Source organism: Crinia signifera, chromosome 4 (genome assembly GCF_055691185.1).
Source record: "Crinia signifera chromosome 4, ASM5569118v1, whole genome shotgun sequence".
Lineage (NCBI taxonomy): Eukaryota > Metazoa > Chordata > Amphibia > Anura > Myobatrachidae > Crinia > Crinia signifera.
Window position 1 is genome coordinate 338,804,378 of NC_139220.1, and position 22,888 is coordinate 338,827,265.

Below are 22,888 nucleotides of genomic sequence, written 5' to 3' on the forward strand. Positions count from 1 at the left end.
GTATTTGAGAAGGCAGCAAGATCAAGTGTGTTGACGTTATGCCGTGAGACAATGCGCTTGGGAGGGGGGGTGGGAGAGGGGGAAGCAGTGAGGGAGAAGGAGATGAGGTGATGGTCAGAAAGAGGAAAAGCCGAGATAGTGTAGTCAGTAAGGGAACAAGAGCGAGAGAAGACGAGATCGAGGGAGTGTCCTTGGATGTGGGTGGGAGAGGTAGTCCACTGAGATAGGCCAAGAGAGGAGCAGAGAGAGGTCTATCAGTTGCAGGTCTCCGGCTCCTCAGGGAATCTCCTCGGGTACATAGAGAAGGAATCTGCCTTCCTGCGTGAACCAGAATAAGGGCCCATGTGCTGTGTAACGACCTGTGCTGAGAGCTCCCATGTGTATCAGTTGCAGGTCCCCGGCTCCTCAGGGAATCTCCTCGTGTACATAGAGAAGGAATCTGCCTTTCTGCGTGAACCAGAATAAGGGCCCGTGTGCTGTGTAATGACCTGTAAGCTCCCATGTGTATCAGTTGCAGGTCTCCGGCTCCTCAGGGAATCTCCTCGGGTACATAGAGAAGAATCTGACAAGTTTTACTACGTCCTTCAACATCCTGAACCCCTCTCAACAGATCTGTCTCAAGATCAAAGGACCCGGATGGGGGTCAGATTTCATGTCTGATGCCAACTATCAGGTCAGTCCACCTACTTCTGTGACTTGTGCATATAATAATGACCTGGTATACAGGACCGTGCACCCCCTGCCCAAATATTGGTCAGGGCCACTGAATGCACTGCCAGGCAGGGAAGGGACATAGGGTCAGGCTGTAGTAAGAAGGGACATAGGGTCAGGCTGTAGTAAGAAGGGACATAGGGTTAGGCCGCAGTAGGAAGGGACATAGGGTTAGGCCGCAGTAAGAAGGGACATAGGGTCAGGCTGCAGTAAGTAGGGACATAGGGTCAGGCTGCAGTAAGAAGGGACATAGGGTTAGGCTGCAGTAAGAAGGGACATTGGGTTAGGCTGCAGTAAGAAGGGACATAGGGTCAGGCTGCAGTAAGTAGGGACATAGGGTTAGGCCGCAGTAAGAAGGGACATAGGGTTAGGCTGCAGTAAGTAGGGACATAGGGTTAGGCTGCAGTAAGAAGGGACATAGGGTTAGGCTGCAGTAAGAAGGGACATAGGGTCAGGCTGCAGTAAGTAGGGACATAGGGTCAGGCTGCAGTAAGAAGGGACATAGGGTTAGGCCGCAGTAAGAAGGGACATAGGGTTATGCTGCAGTAAGAAGGGACATAGGGTCAGGCTGCAGTAAGTAGGGACATAGGGTTAGGCCGCAGTAAGAAGGGACATAGGGTTAGGCTGCAGTAAGTAGGGACATAGGGTCAGGCTGCAGTAAGAAGGGACATAGGGTTAGGCTGCAGTAAGAAGGGACATAGGGTCAGGCTGCAGTAAGAAGGGACATAGGGTCAGGCTGCAGTAAGAAGGGACATAGGGTTAGGCTGCAGTAAGAAGGGACATAGGGTTAGGCTGCAGTAAGAAGGGACATAGGGTTAGGCTGCAGTAAGAAGGGACATAGGGTTAGGCTGCAGTAAGAAGGGACATAGGGTCAGGCTGCAGTAAGAAGGGACATAGGGTCAGGCTGCAGTAAGAAGGGACATAGGGTCAGGCTGCAGTAAGAAGGGACATAGGGTTAGGCTGCAGTAAGAAGGGACATAGGGTCAGGCTGCAGTAAGAAGGGACATAGGGCAAGGCTGCAGTAAGAAGGGACATAGGGTTAGGCTGCAGTAAGAAGGGACATAGGGTCAGGCTGCAGTAAGTAGGGACATAGGGCAAGGCTGCAGTAAGAAGGGACAAAGGTACTTTGGATATAACAATGATGGGTTTCATTGCTGAACAGGTGAAAAGATTCTCCTCTGTTCCCTTTTCCCCTCTCCAATTTCTATTAGCTGGCTTATCACCGGGTAGGTTTCCGCACATACTTAGACAAGCGTTAATGATATGGAAACTCGCTCACTCCCTATATAATTGGTCGGCTAGGGATGGATCAACACCAATCTGGTTCAATAATAGATACCCGGAACTACAGAAATTATCAGAGGACAATATATGGGTCAGTTATGGGGTGCTGGAATTGGGTCAGATATTCAGTGAAAATAGGATTAAAACATTCCAGCAACTAAAAGATGAATTTGGAGTACCAAATAGGGCATTATTTAGGTATTTTCAGCTGAGGCATGCGGTGACAGCCCAGTTCCCTGAAGGGCCACCGGTAATTTTGGATTCTCCAATAAAGAAATTGTTATTGAGGTTAGGGCGAAAGGGAAAGATGTCAGCAATATATGCGGTGTTGAACGATAAAGATGAGTCAGATCAAATAAAAAAACTGAGGATAAAATGGGAAATGGATCTTGGTCCGGTCACGGGGGAGGTGTGGAACCAGATCTTGGAATCCATGGTAAACACAACTCCATGTATTAGATTTAGGCAGATATCCTTCTTTATATTACATAGGGTATATTGGACACCGGCATCCCTTGTGAAAGCAGGTCTCAGAGAAAATTCTGATTGCCCTAGGTGCCGAAAAGAAAATACGGGATTTTGGCACATGATATGGGAATGCCCTAATATATATGAATTCTGGAATGATGTTTGGAGAGATGTGCGGACCACAGCTCCAATGCTACCAGAGATAGACCCATTATTGTGCCTCTTCGGAAGTGGGATAGAGGAAACATATTCAAAAATTATGTACAAATATGTGCTGTGCCTCACTACAATGGCCAAGGTGATAATAGCCAGAAATTGGTTTACAGCAGAAACTCCAAACATTAATAAATGGCGAGCATTAGTCAATGATATGGTGCGTCACGAGCGACATATGTTTAAAATTAGGGGGGCCATTCATAAATTTAATGAGAAGTGGGGGAGATGGTGTGTGGTCGGATTGGGAAGGGGGGATGGTACAACTTAAGTCTCGATTAAATATTTGAAAGGGGATCATATGGATAGATATAAGGTAAAAAGTATGTATCGACTGAATTGTCTGTGCTTCTTTCTTAAAGAATGTAAAAGTTAATGTAGAATCTTTATTGATGACTAGTGGTAAAATAAGGATAGAGACAAATAAAAAGCTAAATTAAAAGCTGGTTAAAACGATATAAAGTTAGGATGTATAGCCTAAGTAAAAAAGGAGGGCGAAAGAAGGGGTTTTTTTTTTTTTTTTTGTGGGGATGAATAGGGTCGATCTCCTTGTGGTTGCGGTTGGAGAGAGATGGGGTCAGAAATAGAAGAGGGAAGAGAGGGAGGGGGGAAGGGAAATAAAACTAACCTAATCAAAGTTCACTTCACGAATCACAAAAACACAATAGATACACAAGAATAGGGAATATAAAAACACAAGAACTATACAAGTAATACAAGTAACACATAAAAAAAAAAAAAAAAAAAAAACCACCAAATACACACGCATATAGTAAATGCGCTGAAGGGTCACATGGGAATCACATATCTAATGGAGGGAGGGTATAGAAAAAAAGGGAAGTAATTAATAAGGGAGGGGGGGGGGGTGTAAGGGGGAATAAAGGGAAGGGGTTAGAATACTGACCCCATGTCTCTCCATAGAAAACATAAGGACAAAAATTAGTAAAATGTGAATGTCAAATTGAACATTGTAAGGACAAAAAGAATTGTATAAGGGATTATGGAAATGACTGAATCAAATGTTTTCTGCCCTAATCATCCTTTGGTTTAGTTGCATGTACAGGGGTTTTCTTTTCTTTTTTTTTTTTTTTTTTTTTTTTCTCCTTTGTTTTTTTTTGTTTATTTATTTTTTTTGTTTGTTTTGCTGTGTGTTTATGTATATGTCCAGATGAAAAATCAAAATAAAAAAATGTTGAATAAAAAAAAAAAAAAAAAAAAAAAAAAAGAAGGGACATAGGGTCAGGCTGCAGTAAGAAGGGACATAGGGTTAGGCTGCAGTAAGAAGGGACATAGGGTCAGGCTGTAGTAAGAAGGGACATAGGGTCAGGCTGCAGTAAGTAGGGACATAGGGTCAGGCTGCAGTAAGAAGGGACATAGGGTTAGGCTGCAGTAAGTAGGGACATAGGGTTAGGCTGCAGTAAGAAGGGACATAGGGTTAGGCTGTAGTAAGAAGGGACATAGGGTTAGGCTGCAGTAAGTAGGGACATAGGGTTAGGCTGTAGTAAGAAGGGACATAGGGTCAGTCTGCAGTAAGAAGGGACATAGGGTTAGGCTGCAGTAAGAAGGGACATAGGGTTATGCTGCAGTAAGAAGGGACATAGGGTTAGGCTGCAGTAAGTAGGGACATAGGGTCAGGCTGCAGTAAGAAGGGACATAGGGTTAGGCTGCAGTAAGAAGGGACATAGGGTCAGGCTGCAGTAAGAAGGGACATAGGGTTAGGCTGCAGTAAGAAGGGACATAGGGTTAGGCTGCAGTAAGAAGGGACATAGGGTTAGGCTGTAGTAAGAAGGGACATAGGGTCAGTCTGCAGTAAGAAGGGACATAGGGTCAGGCTGCAGTAAGAAGGGACATAGGGTTAGGCTGCAGTAAGAAGGGACATAGGGTTAGGCTGTAGTAAGAAGGGACATAGGGTTAGGCTGTAGTAAGAAGGGACATAGGGTTAGGCTGCAGTAAGAAGGGACATAGGGTTAGGCTGCAGTAAGAAGGGACATAGGGTCAGGCTGCAGTAAGAAGGGACATAGGGTCAGGCTGCAGTAAGAAGGGACATAGGGTCAGGTTGCAGTAAGAAGGGACATAGGGTTAGGCTGCAGTAAGAAGGGACATAGGGTTAGGCTGCAGTAAGAAGGGACATAGGGTCAGGCTGCAGTAAGTAGGGACATAGGGTTAGGCTGCAGTAAGAAGGGACATAGGGTTAGGCTGCAGTAAGTATGGACATAGGGTCAGGTTGCAGTAAGAAGGGACATAGGGTTAGGCTGCAGTAAGAAGGGACATAGGGTTAGGCTGCAGTAAGAAGGGACATAGGGTCAGGCTGCAGTAAGAAGGGACATAGGGTCAGGCTGCAGTAAGATGGGACATAGGGTCAGGTTGCAGTAAGAAGGGACATAGGGTCAGGTTGCAGTAAGAAGGGACATAGGGTTAGGCTGCAGTAAGAAGGGACATAGGGTCAGGCTGCAGTAAGAAGGGACATAGGGTCAGGCTGCAGTAAGAAGGGACATAGGGTCAGGCTGCAGTAAGAAGGGACATAGGGTTAGGCTGCAGTAAGAAGGGACATAGGGTTAGGCTGCAGTAAGTAGGGACATAGGGTTAGGCTGCAGTAAGAAGGGACATAGGGTTAGGCTGCAGTAAGAAGGGACATAGGGTTAGGCTGCAGTAAGAAGGGACATAGGGTTAGGCTGCAGTAAGAAGGGACATAGGGTCAGGCTGCAGTAAGAAGGGACATAGGGTTAGGCTGCAGTAAGAAGGGACATAGGGTCAGGCTGCAGTAAGAAGGGACATAGGGTTAGGCTGCAGTAAGAAGGGACATAGGGTCAGGCTGCAGTAAGTAGGGACATAGGGCAAGGCTGCAGTAAGAAGGGACATAGGGTTAGGCTGCAGTAAGAAGGGACATAGGGTCAGGCTGCAGTAAGAAGGGACATAGGGTTAGGCTGCAGTAAGAAGGGACATTGGGTTAGGCTGCAGTAAGAAGGGACATAGGGTTAGGCAGCAGTAAGAAGGGACATAGGGTTAGGCTGCAGTAAGAAGGGACATAGGGTTAGGCCGCAGTAAGAAGGGACGTAGGGTTAGGCTGCAGTAAGAAGGGACATAGGGTCAGGCTGCAGTAAGAAGGGACATAGGGTTATGCTGCAGTAAGAAGGGACATAGGGTTAGGCTGCAGTAAGAAGGGACATAGGGTTAGGCTGCAGTAAGAAGGGACATAGGGTTATGCTGCAGTAAGAAGGGACATAGGGTCAGGCTGCAGTAAGAAGGGACATAGGGTCAGGCTGCAGTAAGAAGGGACATAGGGTCAGGCTGCAGTAAGAAGGGACATAGGGTTAGGCTGCAGTAAGAAGGGACATAGGGTCAGGCTGTAGTAAGAAGGGACATAGGGTCAGGCTGCAGTAAGTAGGGACATAGGGTCAGGCTGCAGTAAGAAGGGACATAGGGTTAGGCTGCAGTAAGTAGGGACATAGGGCAAGGCTGCAGTAAGAAGGGACATAGGGCAAGGCTGCAGTAAGAAGGGACATAGGGTTAGGCTGCAGTAAGAAGGGACATAGGGTCAGGCTGCAGTAAGTAGGGACATAGGGCAAGGCTGCAGTAAGAAGGGACATAGGGTTAGGCTGCAGTAAGAAGGGACATAGGGTCAGGCTGCAGTAAGAAGGGACATAGGGTCAGGCTGCAGTAAGAAGGGACATAGGGTCAGGCTGCAGTAAGAAGGGACATAGGGTCAGGCTGCAGTAAGAAGGGACATAGGGTCAGGCTGCAGTAAGAAGGGACATAGGGTTAGGCTGCAGTAAGAAGGGACATAGGGTCAGGCTGTAGTAAGAAGGGACATAGGGTCAGGCTGCAGTAAGAAGGGACACAGGAGTAGGCTGCAGTAAGAAGGGACATAGGGTTAGGCTGCAGTAAGAAGGGACATAGGGTTAGGCTGCAGTAAGAAGGGACATAGGGTCAGGCTGCAGTAAGAAGGGACATAGGGTCAGGCTGCAGTAAGAAGGGACATAGGGTCAGGCTGCAGTAAGAAGGGACATAGGGCTAGGCTGCAGTAAGAAGGGACATAGGGTTAGGCTGCAGTAAGAAGGGACATAGGGTTAGGCTGCAGTAAGTAGGGACATAGGGTTAGGCTGCAGTAAGAAGGGACATAGGGTCAGGCTGCAGTAAGAAGGGACATAGGGTTAGGCTGCAGTAAGAAGGGACATAGGGTTAGGCTGCAGTAAGAAGGGACATAGGGTCAGGCTGTAGTAAGAAGGGACATAGGGTCAGGCTGCAGTAAGTAGGGACATAGGGTCAGGCTGCAGTAAGAAGGGACATAGGGTTAGGCTGCAGTAAGTAGGGACATAGGGTCAGGCTGCAGTAAGAAGGGACATAGGGCAAGGCTGCAGTAAGACGGGACATAGGGTTAGGCTGCAGTAAGAAGGGACATAGGGTTAGGCTGCAGTAAGACGGGACATAGGGTTAGGCCGCAGTAAGAAGGGACATAGGGTCAGGCTGCAGTAAGAAGGGACATAGGGTCAGGCTGCAGTAAGAAGGGACATAGGGTCAGGCTGCAGTAAGAAGGGACATAGGGTTAGGCTGCAGTAAGAAGGGACATAGGGTCAGGCTGCAGTAAGAAGGGACATAGGGTCAGGCTGCAGTAAGAAGGGACAGAGGGTTAGGCTGCAGTAAGAAGGGACATAGGGTCAGGCTGCAGTAAGAAGGGGACATAGGGTCAGGCCGCAGTAAGAAGGGACATAGGGTTAGGCCGCAGTAAGAAGGGACATAGGGTTAGGCTGCAGTAAGAAGGGACATAGGGTTATGCTGCAGTAAGAAGGGACATAGGGTTAGGCTGCAGTAAGAAGGGACATAGGGTCAGGCTGCAGTAAGAAGGGACATGGGGTTAGGCTGCAGTAAGAAGGGACATAGGGTCAGGCCGCAGTAAGTAGGGACATAGGGTCAGGCTGCAGTAAGAAGGGACATAGGGTTAGGCTGCAGTAAGTAGGGACATAGGGTTAGGCTGCAGTAAGAAGGGACATAGGGTTAGGCTGCAGTAAGAAGGGACATAGGGTCAGGCTGCAGTAAGAAGGGACATAGGGTTAGGCTGCAGTAAGAAGGGACATAGGGTCAGGCTGCAGTAAGAAGGGACATAGGGTTAGGCTGCAGTAAGAAGGGACATAGGGTTAGGCTGCAGTAAGAAGGGACATAGGGTCAGGCTGCAGTAAGAAGGGACATGGGGTCAGGCTGCAGTAAGAAGGGACATGGGGTTAGGCCGCAGTAAGAAGGGACATAAGGTCAGGATGCAGTAAGAAGGGACATAGGGTTAGGCTGCAGTAAGTAGGGACATAGGGTCAGGCTGCAGTAAGTAGGGACATAGGGTCAGGCTGCAGTAAGTAGGGACATAGGGCAAGGCTGCAGTAAGAAGAGACATAGGGTCAGGCTGCAGTAAGAAGGGACATAGGGTCAGGCTGCAGTAAGAAGGGACATAGGGTCAGGCTGTAGTAAGAAGGGACATAGGGTTAGGCTGCAGTAAGTAGGGACATAGGGTCAGGCTGCAGTAAGAAGGGACATAGGGTCAGGCTGCAGTAAGAAGGGACATGGGGTCAGGCTGCAGTAAGAAGGGACATAGGGTTAGGCTGTAGTAAGTAGGGACATAGGGTTAGGCCGCAGTAAGAAGGGACATAGGGTTAGGCTGCAGTAAGAAGGGACATAGGGTCAGGCTGCAGTAAGAAGGGACATAGGGTTAGGCTGCAGTAAGAAGGGACATAGGGTTAGGCTGCAGTAAGAAGGAACATAGGGTTAGGCTGTAGTAAGAAGGGACATAGGGTCAGGCTGCAGTAGGAAGGGACATAGGGTTATGCTGCAGTAAGAAGGGACATAGGGTCAGGCTGCAGTAAGAAGGGACATAGGGTTAGGCTGCAGTAAGAAGGGACATAGGGTTAGGCTGCAGTAAGAAGGGACATAGGGTCAGGCTGCAGTAAGAAGGGACATAGGGTTAGGCTGCAGTAAGTAGGGACATGGGGTTAGGCTGCAGTAAGAAGGGACATAGGGTCAGGCTGCAGTAAGAAGGGACATAGGGTTAGGCTGCAGTAAGAAGGGACATAGGGTTAGGCAGCAGTAAGAAGGGACATAGGGTTAGGCTGCAGTAAGAAGGGACATAGGGTTAGGCTGCAGTAAGTAGGGACATAGGGTCAGGCTGCAGTAAGAAGGGACATAGGGTCAGGCTGCAGTAAGTAGGGACATAGGGTTAGGCTGCAGTAAGAAGGGACATAGGGTTAGGCTGCAGTAAGAAGGGACATAGGGTCAGGCTGCAGTAAGAAGGGACATAGGGTTAGGCTGCAGTAAGAAGGGACATAGGGTTAGGCTGCAGTAAGAAGGGACATAGGGTCAGGCTGCAGTAAGAAGGGACATAGGGTCAGGCTGCAGTAAGAAGGGACATAGGGTCAGGCCGCAGTAAGAAGGGACATAGGGTCAGGCTGCAGTAGGAAGGGACATAGGGTCAGTCTGCAGTAAGAAGGGACATAGGGTCAGGCTGCAGTAAGAAGGGACATAGGGTTAGGCTGCAGTAAGAAGGGACGTAGGGTTAGGCTGCAGTAAGAAGGGACATAGGGTCAGGCTGCAGTAAGAAGGGACATAGGGTCAGGCTGCAGTAAGAAGGGACATAGGGTCAGGCTGCAGTAAGAAGGGACATAGGGTCAGGCTGCAGTAAGAAGGGACATAGGGTTAGGCTGCAGTAAGAAGGGACATAGGGTTAGGCTGCAGTAAGAAGGGACATAGGGTTAGGCTGCAGTAAGAAGGGACATAGGGTCAGGCTGCAGTAAGTAGGGACATAGGGTTAGGCTGCAGTAAGAAGGGACATAGGGTCAGGCTGCAGTAAGAAGGGACATAGGGTCAGGCTGCAGTAAGAAGGGACATAGGGTTAGGCTGCAGTAAGAAGGGACATAGGGTTAGGCTGCAGTAAGAAGGGACATAGGGTTAGGCTGCAGTAAGAAGGGACATAGGGTTAGGCTGCAGTAAGAAGGGACATAGGGTCAGGCTGCAGTAAGAAGGGACATAGGGTTAGGCTGCAGTAAGAAGGGACATAGGGTTAGGCTGCAGTAAGAAGGGACATAGGGTTAGGCTGCAGTAAGAAGGGACATAGGGTTAGGCTGCAGTAAGAAGGGACATAGGGTTAGGCCGCAGTAAGAAGGGACATAGGGTCAGGCTGCAGTAAGAAGGGACATAGGGTCAGGCTGCAGTAAGAAGGGACATAGGGTTAGGCTGCAGTAGGAAGGGACATAGGGTTAGGCTGCAGTAAGATGGGACATAGGGTCAGGCTGCAGTAAGAAGGGACATAGGGTCAGGCTGCAGTAAGAAGGGACATAGGGTCAGGCTGCAGTAAGAAGGGACATAGGGTCAGGCTGCAGTAAGAAGGGACATAGGGTCAGGCTGCAGTAAGAAGGGACATAGGGTCAGGCTGCAGTAAGAAGGGACATAGGGTCAGGCTGCAGTAAGAAGGGACACAGGAGTAGGCTGCAGTAAGTAGGGACATAGGGTCAGGCTGCAGTAAGAAGGGACATAGGGTCCGGCTGCAGTAAGAAGGGACATAGGGTCAGGCTGCAGTAAGAAGGGACATAGGGTCAGGCTGCAGTAAGAAGGGACATAGGGTTAGGCTGCAGTAAGTAGGGACATAGGGTTAGGCTGCAGTAAGAAGGGACATAGGGTCAGGCTGCAGTAAGAAGGGACATAGGGTCAGGCTGCAGTAAGAAGGGACATAGGGTCAGGCTGCAGTAAGAAGGGACACAGGAGTAGGCTGCAGTAAGTAGGGACATAGGGTTAGGCTGCAGTAAGAAGGGACATAGGGTTAGGCTGCAGTAAGAAGGGACATAGGGTTAGGCTGCAGTAAGAAGGGACATAGGGTCAGGCTGCAGTAAGAAGGGACATAGGGTCCGGCTGCAGTAAGAAGGGACATAGGGTCAGGCTGCAGTAAGAAGGGACATAGGGTCAGGCTGCAGTAAGAAGGGACACAGGAGTAGGCTGCAGTAAGAAGGGACATAGGGTCAGGCTGCAGTAAGAAGGGACATAGGGTCCGGCTGCAGTAAGAAGGGACATAGGGTCAGGCTGCAGTAAGAAGGGACATAGGGTCAGGCTGCAGTAAGAAGGGACATAGGGTTAGGCTGCAGTAAGAAGGGACATAGGGTTAGGCTGCAGTAAGAAGGGACATAGGGTCAGGCTGCAGTAAGAAGGGACATAGGGTTAGGCTGCAGTAAGAAGGGACATAGGGTCAGGCTGCAGTAAGAAGGGACATAGGGTTAGGCTGCAGTAGGAAGGGGAATAGGGGTAGCGTACGGGGGGGGGGTTGGTGAGTGAATTAGGGTATGTATAAAGTCCGAGCTGAGATTGTCCATATCGGGATGGCGGTCAGTCTGGCATATTACCCCTTCGTTATATGGGATCTGAAGAGGCAGCGGCACATCTGACTGTGTATACACTATGTCTTGTCCGCTGACTGCCCGATCCATGTGGCAATCCCTGGATGATGTTATGGGGAATATGGCTTTGTATGTAGCCTCATTCTGTGTAGGGAGCTGTTCGGTGAGACCATCGGGGTTGACGATTGTGTCCCTTCTGTACCTACAGGTGGTGTCAGCCGATAAATCCGTCGCTCTGGGCGTCATCACACGTGTCTGGCGGGGATTCAGTAGGGAAGTATTCAACCCCACTGATAACTACATTGTCCGATTCCCACATGACCTGGATGTCAGTATGAAAGCCATGCTGCTGGCCTGCACCATATTCATTGTGAGTATGAGAGTAAGTGCTGAGTGTGCACTCACCTCTCCTAGGTACTATCAGGATCCTGTCTCTTATTATATTCTGAGCACCTGCCCTGTTACAGACGGAGCCCCCCCCCCAGCCAGCCTGGATAGCCACGGTGAGCCAAGGACTATTGTTCTCAGCTGCAATGCGATACAGTAGGGGATTAGCGCTGGCTCCTATTAAAGGGTAGATGAGGATGGCTCTATTTGCTATTTTGTCAGTGTGCGCCCACTGCTGCTCTGATTGCAGGCCTGGGAGATGTAGTGCACTATTGGAAAGAGAGAAAAGTAGACTCTTTTTGTGGGGCACTCTTTGTATTCTGTTTTTATTAAAACTTAACTTTTAATGTATTCAGATAAGATAAGTTAGACATACATACACAGAAAAAACAAACAAACAAACAGACAATCCGAATCTGTGCAGATAAGGATACACTTAGATTTTGCAGTGAGCTTTTAAGATTTAGGCTATGCAAGAATTTAATTAAGAATCAATCTTGTATCTGAACAGGAACTGTATAATTGTTCAGCGCAGCTAATTGCTGTTTAGTGCTTAAATTTGCAGTGAGCTTGTAAGAATTGCTGTGCAAATGGCGAGTTTCAGTTCTGTATCAGTACAAAATATATGGTTGTTGTGATAAGTCTAGCAAAGCTATTTGCTGTTTGTGCTAGGGATCGTCTGAAGGTTTTTTAAATCATTTAACGGGGAAAATTTCCCTCCTTAGACTGCATATTTGATCGTGACTGCTACTGAGCGTTTATAATGATGTGTCAGATTTTTGGAATAATTATTCTGAAAGTGTACTCTATCAGGCAGTGCCTGCTAAGAGTTTCTAATGTCAGAAAAATCCCAAATCACATCAGTATATGCTCCTGGTCTCAAAAGGTCACTTTCCACATATATAATTATAGTAACAGTGAGGGATTACTAATATACCGTGACATTATTACATTCTTGGTTAATGAGACATTGATACAAAATGATTTACTGTACACATAGATTTTGTATATCACACCAAAATGCTCCGTTTCTATTTATCGAAATTCCAATGACCAAAATCTTGCTATGCAGCAGACCACTAGATAATAAGTTCCTATATCGCAGAGCACCTGTCTCACACCATTGCACAAAGGAAAAAGCAGTCTGGTCAATTGTTATGCCACAAGAAAAGTATAGATCAGCATATAAGTAGCCGGCAAGAAGGTTTGCATTGCAATGTCAGCATAACAGGGCAGTTCTCCCACAGTTTCCCCAACAGCAGAAGTGCCATTACTCTATCTCTCCTGACCCTATAGCACAGAGACGGACTCTCTCATCCTGAGCCTGATGCACGTATGCAAGACTCAGAGATAACAGGAGGTCCAATCTGACTCGCTAGAAGGTCATTGCTGTGAGACCAGGATTACAAACTAATTGTGTGTGCACTGCAAGACTTCAGACTGTAACCCCTCGGGTGCCTGTTCTCCTGTTCGCTCTGATTGCAGGCCTGGGAGATGTAGTGCACTGCAAGACTTCAGACTGTAACCCCTCAGTGCCTGTTCTCCTCTTCGCTCTGATTGCAGGCCTGGGAGTTGTAGTGCACTGCATGACTTCAGACTGTAACCCCTCGGGTGCCTGTTCTCCTGTTCGCTCTGATTGCAGGCCTGGGAGTTGTAGTGCACTGCATGACTTCAGACTGTAACCCCTCGGGTGCCTGTTCTCCTGTTCGCTCTGATTGCAGGCCTGGGAGATGTAGTGCACTGCAAGACTTCAGACTGTAACCCCTCGGTGCCTGTTCTCCTGTTAGCTCTGATTGCAGGCCTGGGAGATGTAGTGCACTGCAAGACTTCAGACTGTAACCCCTCGGGTGCCTGTTCTCCTGTTCGCTCTGATTGCAGGCCTGGGAGATGTAGTGCACTGCAAGACTTCAGACTGTAACCCCTCGGTGCCTGTTCTCCTGTTCGCTCTGATTGCAGGCCTGGGAGATGTAGTGCACTGCAAGACTTCAGACTGTAACCCCTCGGGTGCCTGTTCTCCTGTTCGCTCTGATTGCAGGCCTGGGAGATGTAGTGCACTGCAAGACATCAGACTGTAACCCCTCGGGTGCCTGTTCTCCTGTTAGCTCTGATTGCAGGCCTGGGAGATGTAGTGCACTGCAAGACTTCAGACTGTAACCCCTCAGTGCCTGTTCTCCTCTTCGCTCTGATTGCAGGCCTGGGAGTTGTAGTGCACTGCATGACTTCAGACTGTAACCCCTCGGGTGCTTGTTCTCCTGTTCGCTCTGATTGCAGGCCTGGGAGTTGTAGTGCACTGCATGACTTCAGACTGTAACCCCTCGGTGCCTGTTCTCCTGTTCGCTCTGATTGCAGGCCTGGGAGTTGTAGTGCACTGCATGACTTCAGACTGTAACCCCTCGGTGCCTGTTCTCCTGTTCGCTCTGATTGCAGGCCTGGGAGATGTAGTGCACTGCAAGACTTCAGACTGTAACCCCTCGGTGCCTGTTCTCCTGTTCGCTCTGATTGCAGGCCTGGGAGATGTAGTGCACTGCAAGACTTCAGACTGTAACCCCTCGGGTGCCTGTTCTCCTGTTCGCTCTGATTGCAGGCCTGGGAGATGTAGTGCACTGCAAGACATCAGACTGTAACCCCTCGGGTGCCTGTTCTCCTGTTAGCTCTGATTGCAGGCCTGGGAGATGTAGTGCACTGCAAGACTTCAGACTGTAACCCCTCGGGTGCCTGTTCTCCTCTTCGCTCTGATTGCAGGCCTGGGAGTTGTAGTGCACTGCATGACTTCAGACTGTAACCCCTCGGTGCCTGTTCTCCTGTTCGCTCTGATTGCAGGCCTGGGAGTTGTAGTGCACTGCATGACTTCAGACTGTAACCCCTCGGTGCCTGTTCTCCTGTTCGCTCTGATTGCAGGCCTGGGAGTTGTAGTGCACTGCATGACTTCAGACTGTAACCCCTCGGTGCCTGTTCTCCTGTTCGCTCTGATTGCAGGCCTGGGAGATGTAGTGCACTGCATGACTTCAGACTGTAACCCCTCGGTGCCTGTTCTCCTGTTCGCTCTGATTGCAGGCCTGGGAGTTGTAGTGCACTGCATGACTTCAGACTGTAACCCCTCGGTGCCTGTTCTCCTGTTCGCTCTGATTGCAGGCCTGGGAGATGTAGTGCACTGCAAGACATCAGACTGTAACCCCTCGGTGCCTGTTCTCCTGTTCGCTCTGATTGCAGGCCTGGGAGATGTAGTGCACTGCAAGACTTCAGACTGTAACCCCTCGGTGCCTGTTCTCCTGTTCGCTCTGATTGCAGGCCTGGGAGTTGTAGTGCACTGCATGACTTCAGACTGTAACCCCTCGGTGCCTGTTCTCCTGTTCGCTCTGATTGCAGGCCTGGGAGTTGTAGTGCACTGCATGACTTCAGACTGTAACCCCTCGGTGCCTGTTCTCCTGTTCGCTCTGATTGCAGGCCTGGGAGTTGTAGTGCACTGCATGACTTCAGACTGTAACCCCTCGGTGCCTGTTCTCCTGTTCGCTCTGATTGCAGGCCTGGGAGATGTAGTGCACTGCATGACTTCAGACTGTAACCCCTCGGTGCCTGTTCTCCTGTTCGCTCTGATTGCAGGCCTGGGAGATGTAGTGCACTGCAAGACATCAGACTGTAACCCCTCGGGTGCCTGTTCTCCTGTTAGCTCTGATTGCAGGCCTGGGAGATGTAGTGCACTGCATGACTTCAGACTGTAACCCCTCGGTGCCTGTTCTCCTGTTCGCTCTGATTGCAGGCCTGGGAGATGTAGTGCACTGCAAGACATCAGACTGTAACCCCTCGGTGCCTGTTCTCCTGTTCGCTCTGATTGCAGGCCTGGGAGATGTAGTGCACTGCAAGACTTCAGACTGTAACCCCTCGGTGCCTGTTCTCCTGTTCGCTCTGATTGCAGGCCTGGGAGATGTAGTGCACTGCAAGACTTCAGACTGTAACCCCTCGGGTGCCTGTTCTCCTGTTAGCTCTGATTGCAGGCCTGGGAGATGTAGTGCACTGCAAGACATCAGACTGTAACCCCTCGGGTGCCTGTTCTCCTGTTAGCTCTGATTGCAGGCCTGGGAGATGTAGTGCACTGCAAGACTTCAGACTGTAACCCCTCGGGTGCCTGTTCTCCTCTTCGCTCTGATTGCAGGCCTGGGAGTTGTAGTGCACTGCATGACTTCAGACTGTAACCCCTCGGGTGCCTGTTCTCCTGTTCGCTCTGATTGCAGGCCTGGGAGTTGTAGTGCACTGCATGACTTCAGACTGTAACCCCTCGGTGCCTGTTCTCCTGTTCGCTCTGATTGCAGGCCTGGGAGTTGTAGTGCACTGCATGACTTCAGACTGTAACCCCTCGGTGCCTGTTCTCCTGTTCGCTCTGATTGCAGGCCTGGGAGATGTAGTGCACTGCAAGACATCAGACTGTAACCCCTCGGTGCCTGTTCTCCTGTTCGCTCTGATTGCAGGCCTGGGAGTTGTAGTGCACTGCATGACTTCAGACTGTAACCCCTCGGTGCCTGTTCTCCTGTTCGCTCTGATTGCAGGCCTGGGAGTTGTAGTGCACTGCATGACTTCAGACTGTAACCCCTCGGTGCCTGTTCTCCTGTTCGCTCTGATTGCAGGCCTGGGAGTTGTAGTGCACTGCATGACTTCAGACTGTAACCCCTCGGTGCCTGTTCTCCTGTTCGCTCTGATTGCAGGCCTGGGAGATGTAGTGCACTGCATGACTTCAGACTGTAACCCCTCGGGTGCCTGTTCTCCTGTTCGCTCTGATTGCAGGCCTGGGAGATGTAGTGCACTGCATGACTTCAGACTGTAACCCCTCGGGTGCCTGTTCTCCTGTTCGCTCTGATTGCAGGCCTGGGAGATGTAGTGCACTGCAAGACATCAGACTGTAACCCCTCGGGTGCCTGTTCTCCTGTTCGCTCTGATTGCAGGCCTGGGAGTTGTAGTGCACTGCATGACTTCAGACTGTAACCCCTCGGTGCCTGTTCTCCTGTTCGCTCTGATTGCAGGCCTGGGAGATGTAGTGCACTGCATGACTTCAGACTGTAACCCCACGGGTGCCTGTTCTCCTGTTCGCTCTGATTGCAGGCCTGGGAGATGTAGTGCACTGCATGACTTCAGACTGTAACCCCTCGGGTGCCTGTTCTCCTGTTCGCTCTGATTGCAGGCCTGGGAGATGTAGTGCACTGCATGACTTCAGACTGTAACCCCTCGGTGCCTGTTCTCCTGTTCGCTCTGATTGCAGGCCTGGGAGATGTAGTGCACTGCAAGACATCAGACTGTAACCCCTCGGGTGCCTGTTCTCCTGTTAGCTCTGATTGCAGGCCTGGGAGTTGTAGTGCACTGCAAGACTTCCGACTGTAACCCCACGGGTGCCTGTTCTCCTGTTCGCTCTGATTGCAGGCCTGGGAGATGTAGTGCACTGCATGACTTCAGACTGTAACCCCTCGGTGCCTGTTCTCCTGTTCGCTCTGATTGCAGGCCTGGGAGATGTAGTGCACTGCAAGACTTCAGACTGTAACCCCTCGGTGCCTGTTCTCCTGTTCGCTCTGATTGCAGGCCTGGGAGATGTAGTGCACTGCATGACTTCAGACTGTAACCCCTCGGTGCCTGTTCTCCTGTTCGCTCTGATTGCAGGCCTGGGAGATGTAGTGCACTGCATGACTTCAGACTGTAACCCCTCGGTGCCTGTTCTCCTTTTCGCTCTGATTGCAGGCCTGGGAGATGTAGTGCACTGCAAGACATCAGACTGTAACCCCTCGGGTGCCTGTTCTCCTGTTAGCTCTGATTGCAGGCCTGGGAGTTGTAGTGCACTGCAAGACTTCCGACTGTAACCCCTCGGGTGCCTGTTCTCCCATTCGCTCTGATTGCAGGCCTGGGAGATGTAGTGCACTGCAAGACTTCAGACTGTAACCCCTCGGGTGCCTGTTCTCCTGTTCGCTCTGATTGCAGGCCTGGGAGATGTAGTGCACTGCAAGACTTCAGACTGTAACCCCTCGGGTGCCTGTTCTCCTGTTCGCTCTGAGTGCAGGCCTGGGAGATGTAGTGCACTGCAAGACTTCAGAATGTAACCCCTCGGGTACCTGTTCTCCTGTTCGCTCTGATTGCAGGCCTGGGAGATGTAGTGCACTGCAAGACTTCCGACTGTAACCCCTCGGGTGCCTGTTCTCCCGTTCACTCTGATTGCAGGCCTGGGAGATGTAGTGCACTGCATGACTTCAGACTGTAACCCCTCGGTGCCTGTTCTCCTGTTCGCTCTGATTGCAGGCCTGGGAGATGTAGTGCACTGCAAGACATCAGACTGTAACCCCTCGGGTGCCTGTTCTCCTGTTAGCTCTGATTGCAGGCCTGGGAGATGTAGTGCACTGCAAGACTTCAGACTGTAACCCCTCGGGTGCCTGTTCTCCTCTTCGCTCTGATTGCAGGCCTGGGAGTTGTAGTGCACTGCATGACTTCAGACTGTAACCCCTCGGGTGCCTGTTCTCCTGTTCGCTCTGATTGCAGGCCTGGGAGTTGTAGTGCACTGCATGACTTCAGACTGTAACCCCTCGGTGCCTGTTCTCCTGTTCGCAGGCCTGGGAGATGTAGTGCACTGCAAGACATCAGACTGTAACCCCTCGGTGCCTGTTCTCCTGTTCGCTCTGATTGCAGGCCTGGGAGATGTAGTGCACTGCAAGACTTCAGACTGTAACCCCTCGGTGCCTGTTCTCCTGTTCGCTCTGATTGCAGGCCTGGGAGTTGTAGTGCACTGCATGACTTCAGACTGTAACCCCTCGGTGCCTGTTCTCCTGTTCGCTCTGATTGCAGGCCTGGGAGTTGTAGTGCACTGCATGACTTCAGACTGTAACCCCTCGGTGCCTGTTCTCCTGTTCGCTCTGATTGCAGGCCTGGGAGTTGTAGTGCACTGCATGACTTCAGACTGTAACCCCTCGGTGCCTGTTCTCCTGTTCGCTCTGATTGCAGGCCTGGGAGATGTAGTGCACTGCATGACTTCAGACTGTAACCCCTCGGTGCCTGTTCTCCTGTTCGCTCTGATTGCAGGCCTGGGAGTTGTAGTGCACTGCATGACTTCAGACTGTAACCCCTCGGTGCCTGTTCTCCTGTTCGCTCTGATTGCAGGCCTGGGAGATGTAGTGCACTGCAAGACATCAGACTGTAACCCCTCGGTGCCTGTTCTCCTGTTCGCTCTGATTGCAGGCCTGGGAGATGTAGTGCACTGCAAGACTTCAGACTGTAACCCCTCGGTGCCTGTTCTCCTGTTCGCTCTGATTGCAGGCCTGGGAGTTGTAGTGCACTGCATGACTTCAGACTGTAACCCCTCGGTGCCTGTTCTCCTGTTCGCTCTGATTGCAGGCCTGGGAGTTGTAGTGCACTGCATGACTTCAGACTGTAACCCCTCGGTGCCTGTTCTCCTGTTCGCTCTGATTGCAGGCCTGGGAGTTGTAGTGCACTGCATGACTTCAGACTGTAACCCCTCGGTGCCTGTTCTCCTGTTCGCTCTGATTGCAGGCCTGGGAGATGTAGTGCACTGCATGACTTCAGACTGTAACCCCTCGGTGCCTGTTCTCCTGTTCGCTCTGATTGCAGGCCTGGGAGATGTAGTGCACTGCAAGACATCAGACTGTAACCCCTCGGGTGCCTGTTCTCCTGTTAGCTCTGATTGCAGGCCTGGGAGATGTAGTGCACTGCATGACTTCAGACTGTAACCCCTCGGTGCCTGTTCTCCTGTTCGCTCTGATTGCAGGCCTGGGAGATGTAGTGCACTGCAAGACATCAGACTGTAACCCCTCGGTGCCTGTTCTCCTGTTCGCTCTGATTGCAGGCCTGGGAGATGTAGTGCACTGCAAGACTTCAGACTGTAACCCCTCGGTGCCTGTTCTCCTGTTCGCTCTGATTGCAGGCCTGGGAGATGTAGTGCACTGCAAGACTTCAGACTGTAACCCCTCGGGTGCCTGTTCTCCTGTTAGCTCTGATTGCAGGCCTGGGAGATGTAGTGCACTGCAAGACATCAGACTGTAACCCCTCGGGTGCCTGTTCTCCTGTTAGCTCTGATTGCAGGCCTGGGAGATGTAGTGCACTGCAAGACTTCAGACTGTAACCCCTCGGGTGCCTGTTCTCCTCTTCGCTCTGATTGCAGGCCTGGGAGTTGTAGTGCACTGCATGACTTCAGACTGTAACCCCTCGGGTGCCTGTTCTCCTGTTCGCTCTGATTGCAGGCCTGGGAGTTGTAGTGCACTGCATGACTTCAGACTGTAACCCCTCGGTGCCTGTTCTCCTGTTCGCTCTGATTGCAGGCCTGGGAGTTGTAGTGCACTGCATGACTTCAGACTGTAACCCCTCGGTGCCTGTTCTCCTGTTCGCTCTGATTGCAGGCCTGGGAGATGTAGTGCACTGCAAGACATCAGACTGTAACCCCTCGGTGCCTGTTCTCCTGTTCGCTCTGATTGCAGGCCTGGGAGTTGTAGTGCACTGCATGACTTCAGACTGTAACCCCTCGGTGCCTGTTCTCCTGTTCGCTCTGATTGCAGGCCTGGGAGTTGTAGTGCACTGCATGACTTCAGACTGTAACCCCTCGGTGCCTGTTCTCCTGTTCGCTCTGATTGCAGGCCTGGGAGTTGTAGTGCACTGCATGACTTCAGACTGTAACCCCTCGGTGCCTGTTCTCCTGTTCGCTCTGATTGCAGGCCTGGGAGATGTAGTGCACTGCATGACTTCAGACTGTAACCCCTCGGGTGCCTGTTCTCCTGTTCGCTCTGATTGCAGGCCTGGGAGATGTAGTGCACTGCATGACTTCAGACTGTAACCCCTCGGGTGCCTGTTCTCCTGTTCGCTCTGATTGCAGGCCTGGGAGATGTAGTGCACTGCAAGACATCAGACTGTAACCCCTCGGGTGCCTGTTCTCCTGTTCGCTCTGATTGCAGGCCTGGGAGTTGTAGTGCACTGCATGACTTCAGACTGTAACCCCTCGGTGCCTGTTCTCCTGTTCGCTCTGATTGCAGGCCTGGGAGATGTAGTGCACTGCATGACTTCAGACTGTAACCCCACGGGTGCCTGTTCTCCTGTTCGCTCTGATTGCAGGCCTGGGAGATGTAGTGCACTGCATGACTTCAGACTGTAACCCCTCGGGTGCCTGTTCTCCTGTTCGCTCTGATTGCAGGCCTGGGAGATGTAGTGCACTGCATGACTTCAGACTGTAACCCCTCGGTGCCTGTTCTCCTGTTCGCTCTGATTGCAGGCCTGGGAGATGTAGTGCACTGCAAGACATCAGACTGTAACCCCTCGGGTGCCTGTTCTCCTGTTAGCTCTGATTGCAGGCCTGGGAGTTGTAGTGCACTGCAAGACTTCCGACTGTAACCCCTCGGGTGCCTGTTCTCCCGTTCGCTCTGATTGCAGGCCTGGGAGATGTAGTGCACTGCAAGACTTCAGACTGTAACCCCTCGGGTGCCTGTTCTCCTGTTCGCTCTGATTGCAGGCCTGGGAGATGTAGTGCACTGCAAGACTTCAGAATGTAACCCCTCGGGTGCCTGTTCTCCTATTCGCTCTGATTGCAGGCCTGGGAGTTGTAGTGCACTGCATGACTTCAGACTGTAACCCCACGGGTGCCTGTTCTCCTGTTCGCTCTGATTGCAGGCCTGGGAGATGTAGTGCACTGCATGACTTCAGACTGTAACCCCTCGGGTGCCTGTTCTCCTGTTCGCTCTGATTGCAGGCCTGGGAGATGTAGTGCACTGCATGACTTCAGACTGTAACCCCTCGGTGCCTGTTCTCCTGTTCGCTCTGATTGCAGGCCTGGGAGATGTAGTGCACTGCAAGACATCAGACTGTAACCCCTCGGGTGCCTGTTCTCCTGTTAGCTCTGATTGCAGGCCTGGGAGTTGTAGTGCACTGCAAGACTTCCGACTGTAACCCCACGGGTGCCTGTTCTCCTGTTCGCTCTGATTGCAGGCCTGGGAGATGTAGTGCACTGCATGACTTCAGACTGTAACCCCTCGGTGCCTGTTCTCCTGTTCGCTCTGATTGCAGGCCTGGGAGATGTAGTGCACTGCAAGACATCAGACTGTAACCCCTCGGGTGCCTGTTCTCCTGTTAGATCTGATTGCAGGCCTGGGAGTTGTAGTGCACTGCAAGACTTCCGACTGTAACCCCTCGGGTGCCTGTTCTCCCGTTCGCTCTGATTGCAGGCCTGGGAGATGTAGTGCACTGCAAGACTTCAGACTGTAACCCCTCGGGTGCCTGTTCTCCTGTTCGCTCTGATTGCAGGACTGGGAGATGTAGTGCACTGCAAGACTTCAGACTGTAACCCCTCGGGTGCCTGTTCTCCTGTTCGCTCTGAGTGCAGGCCTGGGAGATGTAGTGCACTGCAAGACTTCAGAATGTAACCCCTCGGGTACCTGTTCTCCTGTTCGCTCTGATTGCAGGCCTGGGAGATGTAGTGCACTGCAAGACTTCCGACTGTAACCCCTCGGGTGCCTGTTCTCCCGTTCACTCTGATTGCAGGCCTGGGAGATGTAGTGCACTGCATGACTTCAGACTGTAACCCCTCGGTGCCTGTTCTCCTGTTCGCTCTGATTGCAGGCCTGGGAGATGTAGTGCACTGCAAGACATCAGACTGTAACCCCTCGGTGCCTGTTCTCCTGTTAGCTCTGATTGCAGGCCTGGGAGTTGTAGTGCACTGCAAGACTTCCGACTGTAACCCCACGGGTGCCTGTTCTCCTGTTCGCTCTGATTGCAGGCCTGGGAGATGTAGTGCACTGCATGACTTCAGACTGTAACCCCTCGGTGCCTGTTCTCCTGTTCGCTCTGATTGCAGGCCTGGGAGATGTAGTGCACTGCAAGACATCAGACTGTAACCCCTTGGGTGCCTGTTCTCCTGTTAGCTCTGATTGCAGGCCTGGGAGTTGTAGTGCACTGCAAGACTTCCGACTGTAACCCCACGGGTGCCTGTTCTCCTGTTCGCTCTGATTGCAGGCCTGGGAGATGTAGTGCACTGCATGACTTCAGACTATAACCCCTCGGTGCCTGTTCTCCTGTTCGCTCTGATTGCAGGCCTGGGAGATGTAGTGCACTGCAAGACATCAGACTGTAACCCCTCGGGTGCCTGTTCTCCTGTTAGCTCTGATTGCAGGCCTGGGAGTTGTAGTGCACTGCAAGACTTCCGACTGTAACCCCTCGGGTGCCTGTTCTCCCGTTCGCTCTGATTGCAGGCCTGGGAGATGTAGTGCACTGCAAGACTTCAGACTGTAACCCCTCGGGTGCCTGTTCTCCTGTTCGCTCTGAGTGCAGGCCTGGGAGATGTAGTGCACTGCAAGACTTCAGAATGTAACCCCTCGGGTACCTGTTCTCCTGTTCGCTCTGATTGCAGGCCTGGGAGATGTAGTGCACTGCAAGACTTCCGACTGTAACCCCTCGGGTGCCTGTTCTCCCGTTCACTCTGATTGCAGGCCTGGGAGATGTAGTGCACT

General features: G+C 51.3%; 1 protein-coding gene across 1 annotated transcript in view; it reads left to right on the forward strand.

Moving 5' to 3' along the window:
- The window catches only part of LOC146076061 (phospholipid scramblase 3-like), a 125,452-nt gene that overhangs the window by 92,677 nt on the left and 9,887 nt on the right, over positions 1-22,888 (forward strand). Inside the window, exons 5-6 of the mRNA XM_083185880.1 lie at positions 512-673; positions 11,245-11,406. Coding sequence (XP_083042006.1) covers positions 512-673; positions 11,245-11,406 — 324 coding nt within the window. The remainder of the gene's footprint in view (positions 1-511; positions 674-11,244; positions 11,407-22,888) is intronic.